The sequence below is a fragment of the Centroberyx gerrardi genome, chromosome 15 (assembly GCF_048128805.1).
Source record: "Centroberyx gerrardi isolate f3 chromosome 15, fCenGer3.hap1.cur.20231027, whole genome shotgun sequence".
Taxonomy (NCBI): domain Eukaryota; kingdom Metazoa; phylum Chordata; class Actinopteri; order Beryciformes; family Berycidae; genus Centroberyx; species Centroberyx gerrardi.
This window is the reverse complement of record NC_136011.1, coordinates 1080959-1108804: the sequence shown is the minus strand read 5'-3', so window position 1 is coordinate 1108804 and position 27846 is coordinate 1080959. Positions and strand designations below refer to the sequence as shown.

Sequence of the window (27846 nt, the reverse complement as noted above, 5' to 3'; positions counted from 1 at the left end):
CTAGCTGCTGTCGCTGAGCATGGCCAGTATGGAGCTAGCCTGCGATGCCAGCTTACTGTTGCCGTGATCTGTCAGTTTACTGAGGCTATCCCTCATATTCAAAGAGTCCATCTCCTCCTTCATCACACCTAGAGCAGAGAGGAATGGAGGGAGGGAGGGAGGGAGAGAGAGACAAGTTTGAGAAGGATTGGGGTCAGAAACAAAGAGTGGAAAGGAGAAAGAAAGAAAAGTGATCAGAAGGATGCATGAAAAGAGAAGATGAGGATAAAAGGTATGCTGCTGTCCCTGAGTTCTCTTTGAACATCATGTCTGTCTGTTTGTCTGTCTGTCTGTATGTTCCAAATAATACTTTTGTAACACTGTTCAGTCTCTTAAAGGAAGGAAGAACAAGTGAGATAAGCTGCTGGTTCTGTAAAATGGAAACTGTAGAAACTTAGAAGATGCACTTAAAAGCCTGTTAGCACTGCTCCATCCATTGGACTAGACCTGAGGCTCCTTTAAAGATGAGGTCATTCAGGGGTCTGGTCACCTCTGGGAAGGCTGGTATAAACCACCAGCCCCAAAATCTGCCTCTCCTCGTTTATGGCCCACAACGCTTTCACTCGTTGGGCTGTCTGCCCCCGGATTTCAAACTGGAAAAACATAGCGGCTCGTTTGGAAACTTTCTCTTATATTACGAAAATAGTTCACCGAAATGTGTTTCTGAAAACATATGAGGTGAGAAATAAGTCGTGCAGCTGCTGAGTCTGTATTCATTTTAGATCGACAACGGCTAGTTTAAAAGTTTGCACACGAGTTTCGGACTCGAGCAGAGTCGACTTGGTCACACCTCTGTACAGACACTGTTGATGTTCTTGGGCCTGGAGCAAATTCTCCTGTTCAATCTGACCCAGGGAATGGAGTTTTGCTGACAGTCCAAAATGTACTGAATTTCGTTCTTTCTACCAGTTTTCTTCAATTGCTGTAGATCAAATACACTCCTGATTTTTTGGCCATACAGCAGCTCAAAAGGGGAAAACTGTCAATACCTGTGGTATCTCCTGCACTGCAAATAACAGAGGATCCAAATACAATAAAAAACCTACTCATTTCAGCATGAATGTCTGGCCAGTAGAAATAATCCTGAACTATCTGGGAGTGTGTTGTCTCTATCCCTCTCAATACGCACAGTGCTGCCCATGCAAAGTGATAAGGCATAGGCCTGCTGCTACAGTATCTCTGTATGTGTATGTGTAAAATATAAAACATACTCGAGTTGGCCAGGCTGCAGATGAGGCCTAAAGCGCTGAACTTGACCTCCACCGCCCCTGCAGGATCCTCCAACATCTTCTGCAGCGTGGGCAACAGTTCAGCCTCTCGGAACGGATCTTGCATAGACTCTGCAGTGTTCACCCACACACACATACATACACGCACACACAAGTATGCATGATTGAATGCATTTATACATTTGAATGATTGCAGTTCATACCATATTCATTCTACATCTATTTGAAGTTGTTGCTTAGGCCTACATTATACACCTTGACTGATTTGTCAGTTGTGGAAACGGCTATGAAACTTGTCTAACTAGTTCTGCAATACATTAGCCCAAAGTGCTGCGCATTTATCTGACTGCAATAGTATGTTATTTCTAGCTAGTCTAATCTATGTGGAGGAAGACTAGTGTGCTATGGAGTGACTTCAGGGCCCAGTTGTTCGTACATCCAGCGATGTTGCTTGAATGCAGGTGGTGGATTGATTTGCAAAACTTGGATGTAGTTATTTTGGATTTGGATTCCCGTTTTGAAATAAAGGGAACATGAGAGTCAACAACAATTTGCTGGCACGGAATCATGTCTTAAAGAGACAGTACTTTTTTACTGCAGCTGAGAGTTAACAAGCACGCTAGTGTTTCATATGTGCTTGGACCAGAGGTGGAAACTCGAGTCACATGACTTGGACTCGAGTCAGACTCAAGTCACATTTTTAATTACTTGAGACTTGACTTGAAGCATAAAGAGAATATTTGAGACTTGACTTGACTTGGGTTCTGGTGACTTGGGTCTTGACTTTGACTTGTACTTTGATGACTTGAAAAGGTTTCTAAAGTCTTGACAAAAGATCTTGTGTTTGTGTAAAAGACTTAGATTGAAAGTGATGAGATTTGTTCCACCAGACGACTGAATTTAAATTCTGTTTTTGTATGGAATTATTGAATTTATTGTAATTGAAACTGATTATAGAAATCAAACTCATGATGCTCTCCTTTTGACATTAATGACATGGACTTGACTTGGTAATCTACATTTAGACTTGGGACTTGACTTGAGACTTGTGCCTCAAGACTTGAGACTGACTTGGGACTTGAGCAAAGTTTACTTGGTCACACTTCTGGCTTGGACAGTATATATATTTGGTATATGTGTATATGCTACAGGCATTGTGTAGTGGGGAACAGAGCATGACAGGGACAACACTGACTTTCAACGGCCACTTTTTCAGTTTGTTAGTCTTAGTAATAAATTTTTAGCACCTGCGGCATTAATGATTGATTTCATATGATTATTTGCATGCTTGTGTTGAGATTGAGAATCATATTAGAATCATATGAGAAGCACAGGGGCATTGACAGAACATAGCCTATAGTCACGGCAAGAAAACACCAAGCTTGTCGTTATCACTGTCATCATTATGCAGCATCGCATCTTCCGGCATCTGACCACAGCATCTTCATTTGTGATTAAGAATTAATACTAAAGAACTACTTACATGTGAGCTTTGTAGTTTCTTGGGTAGTAAAATATATTTTAATTTCCCAAAAGTGACCGTACTGACCATGCTATTTTAAACCCATCATACTGCATATTTTATATACTGGAGGGGGACGCAAAAAGTAACCTCCACATCATCATAAAGTTTCACTAAACTGAGGATTGAAAACTAAATAGTGGATACATATTAACTGTAATGTTACCATAACTCCTTTGTAACTTCCTGTGTATGAAATGTGCTATACAGTGAACAAGCACTGCTTTATTTTACAGCCTGCACACCTTGTACTTACTCCATAACTACAGTGAACAAGAGGGGAACAAGCACTTTTCTTTTGTTTTGGCATTTTTGCCTTTGGTAAAAAGAGACAGGAAAGATTGGGAGAGAGTGGGGGAGGACATGCTACAAAGGTCCTGAGTTTCCCTCCAAACAAATGGCAACAGAATTGCTCTGGAATGTTTCTCTGTTTCTCTGCTCTGGACTGCTCTGCATATTTCGCTTGATTGCACAATTCTAATCTGTTTCCAGACACTTTTCTGTACATATGTCACTTCCATCTGTAAACTGAAAATAGGAACAGCTTACACATGCGCATTTATGTCTGGACACATTCCTACATATGTTCTTCTTTTTGTAAACCTGATACAAACATACACCGAACAATGCACATTTGTACATCTGCTCTGTAAATATAATAATGTGGAGAGCTAAAGATTCACATTTGCACACTCTGCATGTATGCTGTAAACTCATAGATCTGTAAACTGCCATTGCTTTGCTAACCTGTACATCTGTCAACACATCTGTATCTTTATTTATTTGTTATTCATTTGTTTTTGTATGCTCTCTGTTCAATATTCATTATTAATCCTTGAAGGGAAATAGGACAGCAAAGAATAGGATATAGACAGAAATACAACAAATAAAAAATAATGAAGAGTAAAGATTCCACTTCCTCCTCATGCTAATATTGAGTTCCTATTGGCTAAAGAATTCTCACGATGTTGAACGTTGAGAGATCACAGTGTAAGAGCATAATACGTAAAATGCATTGCTCACATGGCACAGCTAGCTGGATGGAACTGTGTTGTCAGGAGAACTTTTGATTTTAGATAGTCAAAACTGCTTTACCAATGCCAATGGCAGATGCTATCGCCAGGGCAACCAGGGCTTCGTTCTGCATGATGACATGTTCACTGGTTGCCATGGAGATGAGGTGCCGCACCCCATCTGCTTTGGTTACAGCATGGATAACTTCCTGTCAGAGGGAGGAAATAAGTTCATTAAGTCTTTGGCTGTGGCCGGAATGGATCACTATCTGCGTTTTAGGGCACTAATACGTACGTCAGACATTTTTTGTTAGTGCAAAATGCTATTGTGGAATGATTTTGAGGGCACTACATATTTCCCACAATGCACTGTAATATCTAGTGAACAAGCCTGGTCACTAAAACGGTGAAAGTATACCAAAATGCATTGCGAGACCTGGCCGTTACCAAGCAACGAAGTTGTAACCCTTCCGTGGTTTTATAATGATGGCATCCTCTTCTTCACTAAACCTCGTTTACAAATGCAAGTAAATAAACTTTTTTTGGTACCAAAAAGATGTCAAGCTATTCTAAAGATGTTTTCTTGTAACTGCCAATTCATAACTAATTATAAGTGCACGTTTTGTTACGCTAATTTGAGCTCGTTAACGCTAACATTAACATTAAGGTCTGTTGTTCAGGAAGGTATTTATCTCTAGCTGCAAGTTATACGGTACATAGCTTATTGTAACGTGTTTTTTGTTAATGTCAGCTAGTGAGAAGTCCAAAACGTGAAGGAAACCGCACACCTGGATTGGCGAAGTGCTGGCTGTGTGAAAATAAAGAGAAAAAAGTAGCCGCACACAACTCCGATGCATAGAATATTTATTCACCGACATAAGGTCGGAAAACGCCTAGATGGGAACGTCGGTGAATATTTTTTTTCTGTTTAATGTCAGCTAGTGACACATATATGGTTGGCTTTGAAGGAATATTGGTAACTTGTCAAATGTTAGCTGAAACATGTTTGTTTATGCGACTGGTGAATGCAGACGCAAGTTGATGATGAATGATGATGAATTAAGTGTCCGAATTCACTCATTAATCATGTGTGATTTACCGCTAATTAGTGCACTAATAGAGCAGCACTATATAGGGAAATACAAATGAGGGAATAGTGATCCATTCCGGTCACAGCCTTTGTGTGTGTGTGTGTGTGTGTGTGTGTATGTGTGTAAATGAGTGCCAAAAACAGACTGAAAAAGAATCAAATCGTCAGAATGTGCACCTTTAAAAATGAATCTAAGTCATGTGTGCGATGATGATGGCATGTATGTGTGTGTGCGTGCATGTGTGTGACTGACAGGGTTGTGGCTGTGTCGGATGAGGGCGGCTAGCAGGCGGTTGGCCTCTCCTCGGACTCCTGCATGGTCTTTGGCTTCGCACCACTCCATGACCCGAGCCAACAACACAGCATCCTTCCCCAGCACCGAGGCTGCCTCCTCTAACAGACACAACAGCAATGGAGTGGAGAGGAGTGGTGGTGGGATGGAGAGGGGAGAAAGAGAGAGAAAGGTAGCGAGCAAAAAGAGTGTTGGGAGAGAAAGAAGAGTATTTGAGTGCATAAAGAATGAGATGGTGAAAGAACAGGGAGAAAATTAGTAAATGCATAGGAGAAAAATGGAAGAGGAACTGTTAAGGTAGTAAGAGAAAAGAAGACATTGACGTTGTGAAATTAAGAACAACGGACAGGAAACTGAATGGAGGGGGAGAAAGGCATACTTCACAGCAGTCATTCGACAGAAGATAAAGAGCAGAATTTGCTTGCTTCAATGGACAATTCTCTTCAAATAACCACTGTTTTAAATTCTTTGTAGGGGCGAATTTGCAAATAGTCTACAAGATGTGGTAGTTAGGCAATCACATGTTTGTTCAGTTACTGGAAGAATGGGTGTACTTGGGAATAGAATGACTCTTCCCCCACAGCTGAATGGACAGTGAATGGTAGATGTGAAGTTTCCAATCACCAAGAAACGCATTTTCATTGGGAAAAGGTACAAAAGTAAAAATTTTTAAAAAAGCAGCAGGGTGCGAAATAAACTTTTTTGATCCATTAGCCACTGTCTGGTAGATTCCTAAATTCTACCAGCCAGTTTTTAAAATCACTGTTAAAGGATAAATATGATAACAGAACTGTGTCCAATTCCAGACACACTCCAATGTGATTTTTTTCTATGAGTTCCCTACCAAGAGGCAACTGACGTAAATTCATACATAGGCCTATTTGGGAAGCTAAATATCAAATTTCACAAATATGTATAGACATTTAGAGATCCAAAAACAATCAGTTATGAACTTAGGCCTTGACCCTTGGATTGCATTTTGGGCTATGGTGTCTTCATGTAGAGGATATAATAATATAAAATATTAATAAAAAACAAATCGCCTTGAGTACCTAGTTTACAATTCATATAGCTATATGTAACATTGTGAAAGTACAGAAAGGGTTAATATCAAAGCTAACACAATTGGAGCTAATTAGTTGAATTTCAGGCGCAGAGCCACACCCCAACTCCTCTTCCTGCCTAACCTAACCTACCTGCTGTTTGTTCTCGTTCTTCTCTTTGATATGCTCTCTGTAGCATTGTGCTGGATTCTTACCAAGAGCCACAAGATTCCCTATTTCGTTCATCTTCTTGACGATTTTCATCATATCTCCTCCCTCACCGCCTGCAGCCCATGGACTAGCGATGCTAACTTCCATCTGATCTGAGCGTCCCCTGTCCACAGGGAAAACATAGGGTCCCTCCACCTCAGTCAAAATCCTCGTGATAACCCTCGGCACAGAATTATTCCAAGCTTCATTGCCTAACGAAAAACCAAAACGTAAAACTGAAACATCCTACTGCTCTCCAAATTCCTCTTTACACCACGCTGCACCAAACGTCAACTCTCAAGGGTACTCCTTCATTTCCCACCTGTTAGCTACACTGCAATTAGATTATTGAACCAGAGATCAAAAAGGGGAGCAAACATAAAGAGATAGACAAATTGCCCACACACAGAACACAAGACAGAGGGTGAGACTGATAGTATCTGCTCCTAGAAACAGAGAACAACTGAACATGTGCCCAAGCAAACCGGCTTTTTAAGAGCTAAATTCAGCTGTAGGCAATGGCACCTAACGAGGGAATCCCGCCCACCAGCAGACGGAGACACTGGGTCAAACTAAAGCTGGTGATAGATACACATTTTACAAGCCTGATTTGGCAACCATTTGAGATCGGGCAGAGTCTGCGGTAGTTCTGGGTAGTTCAGGGTAGTTCAGGGTAGTCCAGGGTAGTCCAGGATAGTCCAGGGTAGTTCAGGTAGTTCAGAGTAGCTCAGGTAGTCCAGGGCAGTCCAGGGTAGTCCAGGGTCAAGCGGTATAGTCACAGCTGTAATCGTTATGTGTGTGGGAATAAAAGACTCAAATCTCTCTTCTATGATCCCAATCAGCAACGTCAAGATTAAATCAAACATGTTTAATTTTATCGGGGCTAGTCTTTGTGTAATCCTGTGGTGTGCGCTCTTCAAAGACTCAAATCTTAACAGGAATCTTTAATAGCCAGTGAAAATTGAGTTTGCGACCAAGGAAGAGGGGAAAAAGACACAAGATCCAACGTGTGCAATGGCTGCGGCAAGAAAGAAAAAGAAACCTGAATGTCTTCTCAATCTTTTTTCCATGAAAATCCTATAGCACAAACCACAACTGTACACAATATGGGCTGCATGTTTGATTTGTTATCAAAATATCGCTGAAAAATACATTCTCCGCTTAGTCTGCTTATTCTCAGTCTTTTGTATACGGTCTGTGGTCTTTAGATTTGTGCTCCTTAAAGACAGCCGCCATTATGTATGTGCGTCACAAGAAACTGAAAGAAATCTGCAAATTTCAGTTGTTAAATGTCAACTGCTCAATCTTTTTCATTGTTGCATGATTGGAAAAATCTTGTGTCCCCAGCTTAAAGGGTAACTCGGTATTTTTCAACCTGGACCCTATTTTCAGATCTTTTTGTGTCTAAGTGACTAAAGGGGACAACAATTTTTGAAATTGGTCCAGTATTGAGCAAGATCGCTTCAGCTGGCAGCCGCGAAACAAGCTGCAATGTAATCTAACGGGGCAAATCACACCGTCAATGTACGTCCACTAAAAGTGCTTGTTTTTGCCACTGACAGGCTCAGATAGTTATTATAAGTGTCTGACAACATTATGGAAAGGACCCTACAGAGAAATGAAACGTTTTTCTTTTTTTCCGGTCTGTGTGTAACCAAGTCTCGCTCAAGTCTTGCGAGAGTTGAATTGTTGCAGGAAGTTACACACAGACCGGATCAAGCAAAAGGTAAAGAAAAACGTTTCATTTCTCTGTAGAAGCAAACTTATCTCAAATGAACTTGAAGTACATGTAGAACAAGGGTAATTATAAAACTAATCCATAACACTATAAAAAGATTTAATCAATCCATAATGATATAATAATAATATAATAGAATGTCTACAACAACAGTAACTATAAAAACATCCAGAACAGTGACTATAATATATTCCTGCATGAGAATCCATGCAGTGACTATCCTGAAATGGTTATTCCAAGAGTGGGTACACACATGTTGTCCCCCACCTCACACACACACACACACACACACCTTGTCCATCCACCATCATGCGTAGTGTACCCAGCAGTTTGAACTGAACCGGTGGCATGTCGGAGCGCAGGAGCGTCTTAATCCTCTCCGTCACCCCGTCCTCCAGCATCCGCACTTTATTGGTGGCTGGAAGACAGAGAAGTCAATCTGACAGAGGTCACAAGTGTCTTATTATAGGTGGAGTGTGTGTGTGTGTGTGTGTGTGTGTGTGTGTGTGTGCGCGCGCATATGTGTATGTGTTTCTTGGTGCATGTATTTATGTGTCTATGTGTCCGTGCAGACTTTTCAATCCAGTAATCCCACGTCTACATTGTCCTTCAAAAGGAAATGTTACAATATATTTTTCAGTATGTAATTATGGAATGTGATTACTTTTCTTTTATGCATACTGTTTTATGCTTACTTTTCTTTTAGCATGTAATTTACATTCCTTTCAAATGGAGATTTCTGCACTTCCTGCTTTTTGTTTGTTGATGGAATCTCTGTAGTTTGCTTTGTATCAGTACCGGGAATGGCCAGGTTTCGGAGTGCGCTCAGTCCGGCATGTTGAACAGACACATCTCCTTCATCGACATGCTGCTCCAGCAGGGTCAGGATGTGAGGAACCACGCCCAGATCCAGCATCTTTACACAGTTGCTGTCTGACAGAGACACAGACATCAGGCCATTTTCATTCAGGGCTAGCAAGCTCACTTTCAATTACCATTCCAAAGCTCAAACTCTAATACTATCTGATTACAAGTAATATTATCTGAAAAAGTAACTATGTATTTATTTCCAAAACCATTTTCAAAACATCTGTATCTGATTAGTGTTAATTCAGTAACTATAAGAGATTACAATTATTATTTTTCATATTGCATGTAATCTCTTACACTGCACTTTTTGTCCCAAATTAAAGCAATATTTCAGATAGTAAAAAACAATCACAATTTAGCATCCATATCCCCATATGACTTAATGTTCTCACAAGAGTGTAATGTCCCTTTAAAGAAAATGATAGTTTATAATGTCTGTATAAAACAAGGTTGGAAGAGTAAAAGCGGAAAATTGTGCAATGGTCAGTGTAAAAAATATATGAAGAACAAAGGATTGAGATTTTACAGAGGAAGTTAAAAGGAAGATAGACAGAGGAGAGGTGAGTAAATTTTATCCTATAAAGATAAAAAGTGGCTACAAAAAATCATGAAGTGAGAATGTATGGGGTATGGTGCTACAAATGTAATCTGTTTAAAATGCCATAAACCATGTGCGGGTTTGTTCTGCCAAACATCTCACCATTCCTGGCGAAGTTGGCAATGGCCAGAGCTCCAGACAACTGGAGCTGGGTGTTGGAGCTCTGCAGCCAGGAGAGAACATCCTGGTACACCAGGCCTGATCCCTCACCAAAACACTTCTGCATGGACTCATCTGACACACACACATACCCACACACACTCAAATAATTGGAAATCATTATAAAAATAAAAAACGGCACATATTGTAATCAGTCAGGTGCCGTTAGTTGATTAAATCCACTATAAACTTGTACAATGAGCCAATGAGCAGCATGGCATTAACCTCCTTGTGACTGCTTTAAAATAGAAGCTTGAAGCATCAAGGGTGGAGACAAAGGTCAGTGGACAGGACTGAGGAACTGTGGCTCAAGACAGAAAATAGGAGACGAGTACACCTTAAACCGATTAGGACAGTTAGCGAATGGGAGGTAACACCTTTATATAATGTATGTGTATGTATGTGTATGTGTATGTTAGCAGTAACATTAGTTGTAATAGTGACGTGTTGTGATTTTATTTTATTTTTCAGTGGTATTGTGGCAGACTCTATAGACATTGTTCACCATAATCTGTGGTTTGAGTATGTTTAACACACACAGTTATATTGTGTGCTTCTCAGGGTTAAGGAGACACGGTCCCTTTAAGAAAGTCTGGTTTTCTGAGTCTGACGTCTGCTCGACATATGTTGTGTTTTTGTGCGCAAAGTAAATTGTCTTGCTCTGTGGTTAAAATAAATGACACACAAGTTGGTGTAGTCAACTAGAGAAGTTATCCGTCTCAACTTTCCTGCCACTTCTACAGTATTTTCATTTGCCAAGACATTCACAGCTGTCAAGCATGTAGTTCTAAGCTAGCTTTAACTTGTTAAAGGCATACTGAGTAGGATTTTGCTGCTTGTGGCTTGTAAACACAACTTTCAAAGTTGACCCCTCCTCCCTGCTGTTGCCAGAAAGGTAAAAACCAGTGAAAAAGTACAGCGAGGCAAAATGGCAAGCAGACAAGGCTCATTCCAAAACGAGAGTGACTCTGGGGTTGGCTTTCACCCGTTGGAGAGTATTGAAGGAGAGGATGGGGATGAAGAGCGACGTGGAGTTGGCCTGTTTTCTGTTGGAAAGGTGGGTGCCGGTTAGCTTAGCTATCAGCTTTTCTACTCCAATGAAGCTACGCTAACGGTAGCTAGCTGCCAGCTCACGATACACACTAGCTCTGACCAGTTGCTCTATTTTAGAGTTCAGGACTGCTACCATAGCCAGCGTGGCATTAGATCGAAAACGATTTAGCAGTGGTTTTGGTTGCAGCCATGCAACATTCAGAAATTAGAAAATCCAGGCAGAAGGCAGGGTCTCTGCAAACACACACACACTGTCACAGACTACCAATGGGCCATATAAGTCATGATTGAGTAGGATAATCTTTGGATGAGTTTATGTTATTTCAAGGGGGAAAATGCAGTTCAGTATGCCTTTAAAGTCGAGATGAAACGGCATTTCGAGAGTATCTAACTTCCGTATCGTGACGTATTTCCGAGTGAAACAGGAAAGACAGGTGGGACATAACGTTGGGAGGAATTTGATTTGAACGTTGAAAAGTGGGCGTGTCATAACACCCGAGGACACACCGAAGTACCATGCTGTTGCTAGCTAGCTAACTAATGAATCTTAGCCTCTTAGCTCTGTGCGCTAAAAGTTGAAGATTGATTGATGGGTGGATGTCATGATATTATTGGTTGAAATTAGTTACGGGCATGCTTACGTAAGCACACGGCATATTTTGTTTTACAGGAAGAAAACATGATTGAATTTTGATATAAGAATACAATGAAATTGATTTTTGGTATTTTTTTTGGCATATATTGTTAAATAGGTGCACAGTATGACCGGGGACAAGCCACATTTGGACAGTATCTATACACCTGCTTCAGGTAAAAAGGTACTCTCCCACCCAGTTTAAGGTTGAGTTGTTGTTGCTGGACACTATAGTTTAGAGATGCCACACAAGGTCACGTTTGCATCACTCACCTCCTAAAAGCAAGGACACTATCAGGTTGGAGGCGATCTTGATGCTGCAGAGGTCGTGGGGGTCTGAACCACCCTGCAGCCCCCGAATCATCTCTGATAAAGCCTCTGGTACTCCTGACTCCGCAAACTGCAGCTTCAGTGTATCTGGTGGTACAGCATGACCATGTCAGCTTGATTGTCTAATATCTCCAATATTGCCATTTTTTTACTATGATCAGCCAACATTGTGTTCCAAATGTAGAAAATGTTTAATCACCAGAGAACAAAAGTAAAAAAAACAGGTATTGATAGTTGACTTTTATGAGATACTGACATTACTCCATGTTGGAAAAGTTGACTTTACAAATGACTTACAGCGTCTTTCCTGTCTCCACTTTTTATCTCTAGTTTTACATTCCTCCTTTGTCGATACAACCATCTGCTTGACCCTCTGCTTGACCCTCGACTCATATGAGAATGAACTTTAAAGCTGAACTAGTCCAGATTTTTATGTACAAATTAAATTGCCGGGGGCATCCTGTGGCTCAGTGTTCTAAAGCGCGGACCATGTAAGCGAAACGTTCTGGGTTTGTATCCGGCTCAGAACCTTTGTCGCATGTCATTCCTCTCTCTCTCCCAATCCTTCCTGTCTCCCCACTTATAACTGTCTAATAAAGGCAAAAATGCCCCAAAAAATATCTTAAAAAAACAACTGCTGCTGTATCAGCCTGAATCCCAAACAGGGCTTACAACAGAAAAGAATACAAGATGATGTGTATTTATGTGTATTTTATGTGTATTTTATACAGCAGGCACTGTTGTGTCCAAGACAACTTTCCTTTGGGACAATAAAGTCTATCTAATCTAATTGTATCTAATCCCCACCAATTGAGATGCATTAGATTCACTGTATTTGTCCAAATTAACTTCTGGTGTCGGTATGGTCACTGGTGGGAAATCTTCTCCACACAGGAAGGTATGAATCCAAACGCGAGCGTTGTCCAGAGAAAGCTGGACGCACCAACGATGGCTAAACCTCTTCACCACCTCCATGCCACCACACACTAAGAACAATACATTTTGTTTACTGATGTTTCCTCATTACCCGGATTTCCAGGTAATGAATTCAAACAGCTACCTCCTGCTGAAATTGCCTAGTGCAGCTTTAAGTTCTGTAAAGTTCTATAATGTTTGTGTCTGTTCACATCTGTGTGTATTCGTGCCTATTGGTGTAACTCCTGATCTGAGTAAGTAATTATGAAGGTTGCACACTTCTCTCCATACGAAAATATTTATTTTACATCACCAACATGTTTCGGCATTATGCCTTCTTCAGGGTGTCATGAAAATGAAAGTACACCTGGACCTTAAATAGAGACAGGTGTCTATTATTAGTGACATCACATGCCCAGCCCCCAATGCTCCTTGATAACAAATATTAGGTTACTTATTTCATGATAGTCAGTAATATAAAATACATTGTAAAATATACTAAATCTTCACATTATTTGACCCAAAAATATATATATATAAAATATGTGCTACATCTTTTTCAAGATGCTATAACAAGCATGGGCCCTTCATTCAATATAGGTCAAAAATATCAAGATTGCAACAGGTGCCTAGTCAGTGACGTCAACAACAATCAATGTTCCTTGGTAACAAATATTTCATAGTAATCACAAAACATGACAGTTTAAGAAAATACAATGTAAGGGAATATTAAATCTTCATATGACTCCTGGTCTTACCACTCTCGCCCAGTGATCCCAGTACTTCCAGGATAACATGTCGCCGTTCGGCATCAGGCGCCCGTTTCAGCTGGAATGTCAGCACCTCTGCCACGCTCAGGTCTGCCAGGGCCTCCCTTGCCGAGTCTGCAAAGATATGGGTCTATAACTATAGACAGTGTAGGAGGTAACTTATTACCATAACGATAAGGTAAACTACAAGTTAAACAGTAACTAAACCAAACCAAAAAGGTTTAGTTACTCTTTAAATTGGGTAGCAGCATTGCAGCTGTTTTTTTTTTTGTTTTGTTTTTTAATAGTGGATTCCCCACTCTCTTCTTGATAGGAGTTTCTGTTTTATAGCAGTGACAGGCCCGGCAAATTTAGATTTTAGTTACACAACTGTCCATGTTTTGGTTCCAGGTTTGGTTCTACTTTATTATAGTAAGAGCACTACGTAAAACACTGGCTCAGTTTTTTTTGTCCTCCATGATGAAATCTGGTGGGGGGTGCTATAGATGGGTCTTTGTTCATTCATCTGTTCATTCGGATTTAATCCAGGTCAAAACAAGGTGACATATTTAGTGATTACTGATTGGCCAAGAGGGGGACTGCAACACTGTTGGGGGGATGACATATTTACTGTTGCAATGTTTATTTCATATTTTCTCTAGCAGTGGTTCTCACAATACTGACCCACCACTGCAGAATGAATATAGGAGAAATCACATTCATTCATTTTCTGTACGTGCTTGTTCGTTTTCAGGGTGGCGGTGGGCTAGAGCCTATCCCAGCATACACTGGGTGGAAGGCATCACAGGGCTAACACAGAAAGAGTGACACTCACATTCATACCTATGAAAGGACCGGGAATCAAACCCACAATGTTGTGGCTAAATATTGAGACACTGTGATGCCCCAGAGATATCAGTTAGTGTAATACTTTTCATGTTGTTAATAATAACCCATGTCAGCCAGGTTACACAGGGCCAGCAAGCAGACGTTGACCAGAGGGTCATTCTCAGGATACTCCCTCATGATGGACACCAGTCTGGGGATCACACCACTCTGGACCAACTGGTCCTGCTGGGCCGCTGTAGCGGGAGGGGGTAAAAGCAAAAGTAGGGCACAGAAACAATGACTAAGAGTTAAAAGCACAAATGGAAAAATGACAGAATCCAACACAAATCAAGTAAAAGCAAGACTAAAAGTGTTTTTTTTGAAGTGATTTAAAAGAGGACACTGATCTCCTCAGGCAGGGCATTCTACAGTTTAGGGACCCGGATGGAAAAAGCTGTACCTTTTGTTATCAACTTAGACTGAAGAACAACCAGCAGACACCTGCCCGAGGATCTCAGGTTACATTTGGGCTTATATGGGGTTACAAGCTCAGCACTATATGAGGGAACTAGCCTTAGGCACGCCTTAAAAGTCTAACTAGGACTAAGAAAATGGACCACATCACTCCAGTGCTGAGATCACTGCATTGGCTTCCTGTGTGCCAGAGAATTAAGTTTAAAATTCTGGGATCACCATTTCAAATTCTACACATTGAGGTAATATAACAAGGTTTCACAATTAATATGACAATGATATATTGATGATTAAAAATGATATGCATATCACCTTTAATTAAACCCGAACCATGAGCTTGCTGTCTGTCATTCTGTTCCATCTTTAAGTCTGTTTCATCTTTAAGTCTGCTGTCCTAGGTCCTGGGTTAACATCTGCCTGAGGCCTTAGGGGTTGAGCTCCATACCTTAGAGCCTATTCTCTGCCTCCACATAAGCACACTGTTCATCATCATTAAATCCAGTGGCAGTGTTGAGCTTCCCAGCTGCTGTCAGACCAACTCACAGTTATCAAAGCAGATGCGTCCGATGGCCCTGCCAGTGTTGAGCAGCATCTCCTGGTTATTGCTCTTCAGATGAGGAACCAGTGCCGTCACCAAGCCTGCCTCGATGCATGGGTCCCTCACCGCAGCTAAAACATATACAGAAATGAGATTTAAAGCACTTATTGCAAGGCAATAACACAATAGACACATGGGGGTGTCCAGGTAACTCAGTGTCATCTCCTCCATCTTTCTCCACTGTACACTGTCTAATAAAGCACAGATTCCATGAAATTATATTTAAAGGTGCAATGAGAAGACTTTTACTGTCCCATATCACAAAATGACTGTAATATATCTGCAGGGGCTTCCTCTGGATGGAGCGCACACTCACTGCTGTTTACAAGACACTTTTGATTTTGCTCTTAAATTTTGATTCATCACAGAACAGAAAGAACAGCAAATGTAAACACTTTCATGAAATGGAGCATCGTGTTAGTTCAGACAGGACACAAAAGTCACATGTTGTCAGCTGATGTCAGCTGACTGCTACACACACCCATCACAATCCATGCTCATAACAAGGCAGTCTATTTAAATAACCTCCTCTTACACTGATTCTTGCTACAGTCTATGGTGGCTTTTAAGTGATAGCACGGCACAGTGTTGCTGCTCTGGCTTTGCTCTGTGCTATGTGGGGGTTTTGCATTGCACACCTGCTATACCCTCAGCATGCTTGCTGGGTAAGCAGGGAGCAGCTTAGTGTAGAGCCATAAACACCAAACATAACTGTATTACCATTAGCGGTAAAAACACTTGCAAAGATACTCATCCATATCCGAGAAGAAGATGTCATCTACGGCCAAACGCTTAATCACTGAATAAACATTCTGTTGATGGTGTGGTCCTTGCTCGTTTCAAAGATTTCATACCATTATCCATACTCCATCTTCTTCTGTTAAACCAGAAGTGGTAAATTTCTCTTGACGCAGAGAAAGCCTTCAAACAGAGTGGAGTGGATATGCTTGCTTTATACCTCAATTCAGGCATGTGTGCATACAAACACTCATTCTTCAAAGTTCTTCCCCTTAGCACGTCACACATCAGGGGTGCCCAATCTCCCCCTATTCTTTGGCCTCACCATTGAGCTGTTATCAGTAGTGTGACGGCCTTCAGGCCGTGGCCCTGCCTGTTTGTGTCTCTGGCTGAATCCAAATGTCCGGACTTCGGCGGACTTGCAGACTTGCAGACTTTACAGTGCGCTCCGGTATTGTATGGGGTATTGTATGGGGAACAGTAAGTGCTTTTCATACATTGTACTGTTGTGGGGAGGATTGTAGCTGGATAGTCTGCTGTTTAGGCTGTTTGGCTGGAGCATCTGTTCATTTTCCCCAGGCAGGAGGAAGCAACAGTTCCTTGCTAGCAGGGACTGTTGGGTGTTTTTTGTTGTTTTTGTGTGTGATCCGTGCGGCTAGTAGCAGTTGTCTCAGGAGCACCCCTGAAACATTGGCAGGGGCAATTAGCCTCGGGAAGGCTCAGGAGGTTTATTCTGCCCTTAGTCCTGTTGAGAGTATGGATTATGCAAAGGTTAAGATGGCTGTATTGAAAGCTCATGTAGAATTTGCACATGACTTTGCAGGCCATTTTGCACGGTGGCGTTCAGCTTCAGAGGTAAATACTTATGAAGATTTGAGTGACTTAATTGTGTTGGAGCAATTTAAAAACTCTGTTCCTGGCCACATTGCCACCTACATAAATGAGAACAAGGTGAAGACAGCGGCTGCAGCTGCGGTCTTGGCTGACGAGTATGTGTTAACACATAGCGGTGGTTCAGCAGCTCGTCGTTACCATAATGATGATGGCCACAGGCAGAATTTTAAACCTCGCTATGGAAAATCTGTTGGTCCACAGGAGTTGGTGCAGGGTATAGTGAGGAATGTTCCAGGCACTGATGGAAGTTTGACCCTAATAGAGTTTGCCATTCATGTAAGAACAAAGGCCATTGGAAAAGGGAGTGTCCACTTGCTAAAGGGGATCGAAAGTCTGCTTCCACTGCTGATAGTGTATATGTGAAACCTTGTGCACTGGTAGCTCCTGCGCTGCCCGAATTGAGTCCTGCAGTCCCGGAAAGGCACTCTGGCCTAGACTCGGGTTGTCAAATGGACAATGATTTCACCCAATTCATTACATCTGGGTTTGTGTCCTTGGGAAGTCATGCTGAGAAGGTGGCAGTTAATGTCTTAAGGGATACTGGGGGTTTTCACAGTTTCATTCGGGAGGGTGTGTTGCCTTTTTCCTCCAGCACTGACACAGGTGATGTTGCATGGGTGATGTTGCATGGGTGCATGTGATGTCAGAGGGATTGGCTTAATTCCTTTGAGTGTACCCTTGCATAGATTTACTTTGTTTTTGGACCTGGTGCAAGGGGAAGTGGCCATGGCAGTACGTCCTGACTTGCCTATTGAAGGGGTAGATATCATCCTGGGTAATGATCTAGCTGGGAGTAGAGTTTGGAAAGATGTTCCACCACCCTTGTTAGTTAGGTCATCTCCTTGCTTGAAGGAGCAGCCTGATGATTGTGAGAGTAATCACCCTAAGCTTTCTCCAGCTTGCGCCATTACTCGGGCAATGACCGCAAAACTAACTGGGGTAAAAGAGCCTGAACAGCCAGAGTCTGACCATGATTCTACTGAGGCCAAACTGGTTTTGGATGATGGCGAAGGGCCGAGTAAAGTGTTGGCAGCTACTTTACCATGTGTAACCCAATGGAAAACCAATTGTTACTAGAACATTTAGAACTATTCCCCTTCACTGAGAATTCATTTTATTTAATTAATAACCACGTTCTTTATTTTATTCTATATTTAATTTATTATTTCATTTTAGCTCAGAGGTCTAATTTTGCATCAGTAAGTGTTCTGTTGGAAAAAACTTAACAACAAATAAGCTTATTGGTTCAAAGTTGAATAATTGATTGCTATTGGTGTAAAACAACCCGCCTTCTTCACTCAGGCTAGAGAGACGCTGTCTAGTGTGGAAGAAGAGCGGAGCATAGCGAGAGGACAGCAGAGACATTGAAATTTCGAGGTGATATTACTTGTTACTTGTATTTGATATAGTACTATGCAGCAAAAAGGAAAAACTATTCGAGCAAGTAAGAGTTTAGTCAACTGTTGAAGCGACCCTGAGAACATCTGATCTTCATTTTATTCTTTTCTTTTCTTTCCTTGGTGAGTACCGAACCTCAAAGCATTTGCCGCACATGGCGTACTAGCAAATTGCTCCGTGAACTAGCATAGCCTCGTGGTGTTTTAGCCACTGAGTTGTAGTGTAAGGTTACGGTATTTTGGTATTTCTCTAATGATAGAGGTGAACGGGAATATTTGTGTGTAACATGAGTATGTGTGTATGTTATTTACATTGTGTGAACAGAGATAGGAATTATTTAGCTGAGTTTCATGGGTTATGAAACTAACTTGATTCGGTACATTACTGTGCTGTTGGTGTGCATATGCGCAAGGTGTCAGTATTGTGACAAGGAAATTTATATTCACATTGTCTTACTTACTACAACACTTGTCGTGTTGATATTTCAGAATTAATTTACGCCTTTCCTATCGTATCATGTAACACTATCAAATGGTAATGTTAGCTAGGAAGTGGTTGAATGCTAACGTTAGCTGTTGTCTAACAGCAACTAATGGGTTATCAAATATGTTGTTTTACCTTGAAATATGGCACGATGTCCCTCCGGATTTTCACTATCCATTGTCTTTTCAGTTGCTGGTCAATCGGGAAGCGGTGAAATGATAACGATTTGTCAGATTCCCTACGTTTATACGACTTGCAACCTGGAACACAGCACATTATCCTTTTGATAACAGCAAGCTTCCCACCCTGAGCGTGACGTCAGAGGAAAATGGCCGCCGTGTGAATATGGTCCATTCCAGTGGTGGAAAAACCTTTTGTGTCGGCCCATTGCCAAAAAACAAGTCACGAAATGCTTACTTGTTGACAGTAATGTGTAAGAGTACTCGGTATCCAGCTGCATTTCCACTGCGATCCATAAAAGCCAAACCTGTGCTTAAAGCCCTGACTACTTTTATGTCAACCTTTGGTATTCCTAAAGTAATCCAAACTGATCAGGGAAGTAACTTCATGTCCCGTACGTTTGCTAGTGTGGTGAAGCAGCTCCATGTTCAGCACAAAGTGTCAAATACATACCACCCAGAGTCGCAGAGAGTGTTGGAACGATTTCATCAGACCCTGAAATCCATGCTGCGTTCGTATTGCACTGAGCTATCCCATGATTAGGAAGAAGGTCTGCCATGGTTGTTGATGGCCATTCGTGAGGTTTCCCAAGAAAGCACTGGGTTTAGCCCAATGAGTTGGTCTTTGGCTACTCAGTCCGAGGTCCATTAGCAGTACTTGGGGATAATCTGAAAGGTGTTGATCCCCCGTCAAATGTCTTGGATTATGTGAACGACTTCCGCCGCCGTTTGTATCATGCCTGTTCTGTTGCTCATCAGAAACTCAGAAATGCACAGACAAAAATGAAAGAGATTTTTGATCGATCAGCAAAAAGCCGCAACTTTCAGCCGGGCAACCAAGTATTGGTATTGCTACCTGTTGTTGGGTCCCCTTTTCAGGCTAAATTCAGCGGGTGTTATGTTGTTAAGAGTTGTATTTCTGATCGTGATTATCTGATTCATACGCCGGACAGAAGGAAGAAAGTGCAGTGGTGCCATGTGAATCTCCTGAAACCATACCACACTACAGCTGATTCGAAGCAGGGTAAGGTTGGATTGGAAGTAGGGCTGAACAATTAATCGAAATTTTATCGAAATCGCAATATGGCCTACTGCAATTTTCAAATCGTAGGAGGCGCAATATTTGTTAAAGGCGAAATGTGTGTCAAAATGCCATTTTAAATTAAATATTGTCGTGCTGCAGAGATGTCCTGGCCTACACATCATATTCTACAGACTTAAGAAAACATCTTTGTTTGGTACAGATCTCCGCAAAAATTACACCATAATCATTTTAATACGTTTTTCACCGAAAATGAGAATAATGATGTAAAAATTATCATTCCCTCTAATATGCAAATTACATCGCAATTGCAATATCAGTCAAAATAATCGCAATTAGATATTTTTTCAAAATCGTTCAGCCCTAATTGGAAGTAGGTGATTTAGTACCTAAAGCAGTGTTGACTGTTGCAGTGCTTACCAGTTCATAGTTGATAGTAGATTTTGTTGTGCCTTCTGAACCTGTTCTTATTTGAACACTTTAGAAACTCAGTTGGCTTACTTGTCTGACACTCAGAGGGCAGATGTTATAGGTTTGATTAACTCTCACCGTACTCTGTTCTCAGATATGCCTTCACAAACTCACCTGGTGGAACATGATATAGATGTTGGGGATGCTAAGCCCATTAAGCAGCTTTTTTCCTGGGTTCCAGTGGAGAAGCGTGAGAGAATAGACAAAGAGGTTGCTTATATTTTGGAAAATGGTATAGCAGAACCTTCAAGTTCAAGCTGGGCCTCTCCATGTTTGTTGGCTGGAAAATCTGACGGGTCTGACAGATTCTGTACAGATTTCAAAAAAGTAAATGCTGTTACAAAACCGGATTGTTACCCATTGTCTCGTATGGAGGATTGTATCGACCAGGTTGGAAATACCAAATTTGTAACCAAATTAGATCTTTTGATTAGATCTTTTTGGTTACTGGCAAGTGCCTTTAACAGAAAGAGCTAAAGAAATCTCAGCGTTTATCACTCCTGGTGGGCTATTCTCATACTCTGTCATGCCTTTTGGGTTATGTAACGCTCCTGCAACATTTCAACGCCTTGTGAATAAGGTTTTATTTGGGTTGACAGGTTGTGCAGCCTACCTTGATGATGTGGTCCTGTATAGCGACACTTGGGAAGATCATGTAAAGTGTGTTGATGCTTTGTTTGACTGTGAACCTGGCAAAGTGTGAGTTCGCTAAGGCCACATTCAACTATCTTGGCAGGGTGGTGGGCCAAGGTGAAGTGCGCTCTGTGCAGGCCAAATTGGAGGCTATTTACAGGTACCCGGCACCCACAACCAAAAAGGAGCTGATGCGGTTTTTGGGGTTGGTAGGCTACTACCGTAGCTTCTGCCCTAATTTTTCTACAGTGGTGGCTCCACTTACTGATTTGTTGGGTAAAAGGGCCACATTTGTCTGGTCTCCTCAATGTGAGATGGCCTTTACAGTTGTGAAGGACTTGCTTTGTCACTCTCCTGTACTTGCAGCCCCTAACTTTGACAAGCCTTTTAAAATACAGGTAGATGCCAGTGGAGTGGGGGCCGGAGCAGTTTTGCTGCAGGAGGGGGATTTTGGGGTTGACCATCCTGTCTGCTTCTTTTCCCGTAAGTTTAACAGGCACTAGTTGAACTGTTCGGTGGTAGAAAAAGAAACTTTGGCAATGATTTGGTCCCTGCAATTTTTTGAGGTGTATGTGGGGTCTGGTCCAAAGCCTGTTACAATATATAGCCATATAATCTTAATATTTCTCACATAATGAGAATTTTCAGACATTTGGAGATGGGGCTCTGAACATAAATTGTCACTATATGCTGACGACCTGCTTTTGTAGTATCTAACCTCCTATTTTGTATTTCCTGCATCTTATCCACTCTGAGAGACTTTGGAACATTCTCTGGATACAAGTTACATATGCAAAACAGTGAGTGCTTCCCTATCAATCAATTGGCTGTAGATATACTACAGTCACTGTTGCCTTTCCAACTGTCCAGTTCAGGGTTTATACATCTAGGCATCAACATTACACAATCCATTGGTTCATTGTGTAAGCAAAATATTGTCACTTTACTGACAAAGGCCCTATTCTCATGCCGGCACAGATCAAGTGCAGTGACCTTGCACTGGTTAAGTGGTAACTTTGTTGGGCACAAGCAGAAATTTTCCTGCCTGTGCCCCTTAGGTAATTTTATGGCATCGCTCATGCCAAAATGGCCAGGGAGCACATTAGGGGGGAGTGTCAATTTGAATCAGGTGGCACAGTGCAATTTTGGTATAAAAATTAAGCTTGCACCTCCGCCTACCCCGACCACGTCTTTGCACAGGCACTGGCGTTCTTTGCTGTTTTCGTGGCTTTAGTTGGCGAAGGCACACCCACATAGACCTCTCCAAAATCACATAAATCCCCTTTATGTATGTTGTGCTTGCCTGTTTCACTTTGATATAAATCATTCAACAAATAGGCAGGCAGACGTTTGTAGATGTTTACAATGTACAAAAATGTGATTTTAATGCTTAATGCAATTAAGGCAATAATGCAAGTAAAGCAGAGTCTGTACTGGGCTACAATAAGGGGTGACTTCTGAAGTGTGTTAAAAATGAAATGGAAAATGAAAAAGAAAAAAAAACTGTGCCCAACAACACCTTGTTTTTCATATAATTTTATTTAACCTTTATTAGCCAGCTGACTGACTGATTTCCAACTAAATACATGACTGCATACTGAATACATACTGACTGACCTACTTAATACTGCATGCAGTATGAAATATACTTGTATATATTTTTTATATATTATATATATTTATATATAGCATATATATTTCATATGTTTTGTATATTTTTATATTGTCTATATTCCAAATGTATTGCTACTATTTTGCACAGCCTTATAATGCTGCAATCCATACATTTTCCCATACTTCCCATTCAAACATTCTACTTAACATGTTCTGGTGTTGAAAATGTAGGTTGCATATGCTTATATAACCATAATTTGCTATAAAACTGTTTATGTTCTATTTTTATTTTTGTACTGTATTCTTTTCCTGCTGTATCCTATTATAATTTGCTGCTGCAATGACCCAATTTCCCCACAGGGATCAATAAAGTTCCATCTTATTTTATATTATCTGAGGACACTTATTCTTTTTCAGCAACACACTGCTACAAACTAATTTAGTTTAAAGGATAAGGCTGGTGTTTTTTAATGCATTGCTTGCCGTCAACAAATCCTATGAAAATAACAAAATCAACAATGCGTTTGCTCTACTCCCGTTAGTTTCTGACTTCCCAGGTACCATTTTTAGCCATCAACCCGGAAGTCATTGGCTCCAATTGTAAGCTAAAAACCTTGAAATACAGCTCACAAAGACATAGTCTCAATTTTAAAAATCGCTAACTGTTACCACGAAAAGTCAAGCTATTGTAGTTATTACCAAATCACATTCAAATGGGAAGAAATTCTTCATTATGCCAGGGACTATTTTCGGTGCTACGGAACTACTTTCCTGAGATCGCAAAGTGTTTACAGCCGGCTTATTAAATTGTTTGAGGAAAAAGTCGGCTGGCCCGGTGCATCATGATGATGAAATATGCTGCCCAGAGCAACGGCATGGCTCTTTGACGTGTTTTTAATCGTTTTTTTAATACAATGGAGGGACATGGCTTCATTGGGCACCGGCTACATGGACGAGATTTGCTGGCAAAACAAAATCATTGCTGATTTTGTTATTTTCATAGGATTTGTTGATGGAGGCAATGCATTAAAAAACACCGGCCTTATCCTTTAACATAAGAGGATATAGTGATAAAAGCTGTACCACTATCCTACCTTCCCGTGCCATCTCTGCCACCACCAGTGCCACCTGGCAGGTCAGGCTGCTTCTACTCCGTAAGGCCTGGGCCAACGTGGGCAGAATCCCACTTCTGGCAATCTCCACAGCAGCACCCTTCTCTATGGACACACACAGACCAACACACACACCAAAAACCCAGTTATTCAGTATGAAAACAATGGAGTGATTTGAAATTCTATACTAGAAAAATTCGTTTTGGCTCATTTAAAAACCATTGCAAAGAAAGGAGGGTAGGTAAATATTATTAACCCACCACACACAGAAAACAGCCTCACTATAAATGACAAATGGCATAACGTTCATTTCCAGTTCATCCGTCCGAGCTGTCCAGCATAATTAGTGTGCTTGCCGCAAGCGAAGCACAATCTTATTATCTTACATACTTATTATTAGTGTGCTTCCTGTAGGCAAAGCACACTATTACTATTGTCTTTTTTTCTTCCTCTTTTTTCTTCGCCTACAGTTTTTACGTTACATAGCATACATCAAAATATGCGCCCTACGTTGGGCGAGTGTGCTTGTATTTTTCTAAGAGATCTGTCACGAGGTTTCGGAGATATTAACGATAAACCCTAAACTGATACTTATTTATCAGATCTGGCATCCCGTCTGGCAACCCAGACAGGCTGACAGTAAACTTCTGTTTTGTCTGTGAATTCGGGGAGAGACTTCGCTGCTACTACAGCTTAAAAGATGTCGAAAGCAAGAGCAAAGCACGCTAAATGTCCCATTGTTGGCTGTAAGGCTGAACACAAATCTCTACATTCCCTCCTAGTATCGCAAGATAAAAAGAAGGAGTGGTTGAAATGTCTTGTTGACAATAGCGTTCCAACTACAGTTAACTTAGTCCAAATTTCTATGTTTGTGCTAACCGCTTTGCCTCGGACTGCTTCGTAAACGAGTGTCTGTACAAAGCAGGATTTGAATCAAAACTGCTCCTGAAAGATGGATCTATCCCAACTGGACATGACCCAACAGCAAACGTGCAATCGGTAAGTGTCACCACTTTGTGATAATATTTACAGTACAGTCAGCTTGGCTTGAGAACATGTCATGGTTTGCTAACGTGTGTAAAGTTATGTTCCATTTGCTTGTTTGCGACATTGTTTTCTTGTTTATTTTTTAATATACTCTATGGTGCTTTGTTGCTAAACCAGTTGTGTGGAGAGACGTGTCCGCTGACGTATCTTGAGAATGAGAAATGGATACGGTAGTTTATGGTATTTCAGTCCAATTAGCATCAGGTAGCGATTTAGCTCCAGTCCTGATGAGACAGAGTTTGTTGCGGGCCTGTGAATACGAGGAAGCCTGTTGGCCACAACCATGGATGTGGCCACAACGCCACAGTTAGCAGTTGGGGCAAAAACATGTGCAGTTAGAGTCGGTTGTACCTCAGCCGGCCAAAACGAGCACCTCGTCTCGTTAACCTGGTCCCGATAGGACAAACCTACTATCATCAAGGTTAGCGCCCTAGTGCCGCTAGCAGCTAGCTAATCTAGTATTAGCGTTAGCTAAGGTTAGCTCCTCTGGCTCACTTTGCGGACACATCTCCTTAAACGAGACAACCGCACCTGTAACGTGGCAAAACTCGAAAAGTGTTTGTTGTCTTTGTTTATCGGGGACTCTGGTCACCACGAACATTTCACTTCTAACGCCAAATGAATGGAAGGGAGTTACTGGCTGATGAGATGTAACATTTCACGTTATGTCTTTGCACCTAGTCTGGTGACTAGTCTTGTAATCAGCTGGGGTTGTTGCAAAAAATAACTAGAAAACCTGAACAACGAGACTACAATAAATACTACCTTTCTGGAGGTTATGATGTCCTATTTTTCTTGAGACTGTGTTGGAGACATTTAGAATCAACTACATAGTAATTATTGAGGCTGTAGTTTGTGGTAATGTAGTACTGGATTGCAGTATATTGTAAGGTGTAGGTATTAGTCATGATGCAATATCCTACATTCCCAATGGTACAATATGTTGGCTGCCAGACTGCTCCCCCAGCGACAGACCAGTTGGCACACAGCGATCACTGAAAACTCTGCAGCATCACATCAGAAGTATAGGTTTGTGATCTAGCAGATTATATTTTGAATACATCAGTTATTAGTCTTAGTCTTCAGAATTTTTTACAGGAATGACTCATTGCAGCTCAGACATGAAAAGTCAGTTAAATTTTCATTACTTCATATTGCACAATCTGATATTTCTGACAGGACTTTAAAAATCTGCTTCTGTGCATACAAGGTACCCAAGCAGCAGTGTCCTGCAGAGATTTCAGAGTTGCCACTTCAACTGTCCCATTTGTTACTCCACTGTACAACCTAGTCTGACCTCCCCACTTATCAAGAGACCATCCAGGAGACCCCTGGAAGAGGATGAGGAGGACCCTGGGTCAACTGAGCTGACCTCCTGAGCCAACTTTCAGTATGTTTACCAACACACATTTTTACTGCACACACAAAACTTTGTAAGTATAAAAATTAAATAAATATACAAATGTCATAACAAAGTATAAACTATAGTAGGGCTTCTCAAGCTCCGGACCAAGGTCCGGATCCGGACCAAACTACAAATCAATCCGGACTGCACCTTGTGTCACATTAGACATAAGGTAATGTAACGTTAGTAATGTAGGAATATATTTTCTTGTGTCCGACGCAATGTGTGATTGAACGTACATATATTTACTTGCGTGCGCGAGCGCATGTTTGACACGCATTGTAGAGCTAACCATCCTTGATCTTCACTTTCACGGAGTTGCTTGTGTGTGTGTTTGTGTGTGCCGCGTGCCCGTCGTCAGTTTCTGTGGATGCGTTCACTTTGGTCCAATCACACAAAGCGTAATAAACAAATTGTCACTGTCAGTCAAATGTTCCCCACATTCAGAAGGTGGCCAATCATATGCTCACCATGTTTGGAGTCTGGATTTTCCACGATGAACATTGTGGAAAACTCCTACTGCAACAGTTTGACCAGTGAACACTTGGGTCAGTGCCTCCGCCTGGAAATCACACCATTTGTGCCCAGGTTCAAGGCATTAGCCCCTTTCACACACGCAGCCTGTTCCGTCAATGTTACGGCATGCCGTCATGTGTGAACAGGAGCCGGCATGGAAATGCCAGCAAACCAGTTCTGACCATTTCCCAGCTCAAGACGTTGTAACGTTACAAGTAATGTTCCGTATCGACTGTATGTGTTAACGACGCCAGAACATTAACGGCACAAGCACGGTTCCTGTATTTTTGGTCATTCTGTTTTCTTTTCACAAACAGAAATGAAAAAATGAAAAATGAATGGTGATTATTTTTCATTTAAAAATCCACAACTGAAAAACGGAAATAGAAGGTATTTTTCATTTTTCTGGTCAGTTAACAGCAGAATCACCATTTATAAAAGGACTTGATTTTCCTTTTCTCCTTTGTGAAACAGAAAATAAAAAAATAATAAATAAAGAAAACAATAACAAAAAAGCCCGTTTTGGGTCTGAGAGAAGAGGCCTTACGTGTGTCAGCACAGAGAGAGAGAGGAGCGGAAGGCGCTGCTCAACTCAGTAATAAACTTTATTTCTGATAGAAAATATGTTCAAAGACCATTTTACTAATCCATCGTCCTGTCTGGAATAATTTCACCTTCCTATTCCTGAGAGCTGAGAAAGCTGCAACACGTGGATATTAGAATATCGTGCATATCAGATCATAATTAGACCTATCGTGTGTGATCAATCAACAGGCTATTATTATGAACTAGTCTGATTTTTCTGGCAAAATACATGAAATAATGAAATAAAGTTTATTACTGAATTGAACAGCGATCCATGTTTTACAAAGGAGAAAAGGAAAATCCTTTATGTTTATCTGACGTTTCTGACCAGGATAACATCTTCTT

At 41.2% G+C, this 27846-nt stretch overlaps 1 protein-coding gene across 1 annotated transcript in view; it reads right to left on the bottom strand.

Moving 5' to 3' along the window:
* Positions 1 to 27846, bottom strand: part of LOC139915206 (rap1 GTPase-GDP dissociation stimulator 1-B) — a 48060-nt gene continuing 20214 nt past the window's right edge. Inside the window, exons 3-14 of the mRNA XM_071903729.1 lie at positions 23931 to 24053; positions 15330 to 15455; positions 14438 to 14566; positions 13494 to 13619; positions 11764 to 11907; positions 9747 to 9878; positions 8975 to 9109; positions 8469 to 8594; positions 5147 to 5286; positions 3886 to 4012; positions 1251 to 1379; positions 1 to 128 (exon numbers count right to left, since the gene is read on the bottom strand). Of these exons, the coding sequence (XP_071759830.1) occupies positions 1 to 128; positions 1251 to 1379; positions 3886 to 4012; positions 5147 to 5286; positions 8469 to 8594; positions 8975 to 9109; positions 9747 to 9878; positions 11764 to 11907; positions 13494 to 13619; positions 14438 to 14566; positions 15330 to 15455; positions 23931 to 24053 (1565 nt within the window). The remainder of the gene's footprint in view (positions 129 to 1250; positions 1380 to 3885; positions 4013 to 5146; positions 5287 to 8468; positions 8595 to 8974; positions 9110 to 9746; positions 9879 to 11763; positions 11908 to 13493; positions 13620 to 14437; positions 14567 to 15329; positions 15456 to 23930; positions 24054 to 27846) is intronic.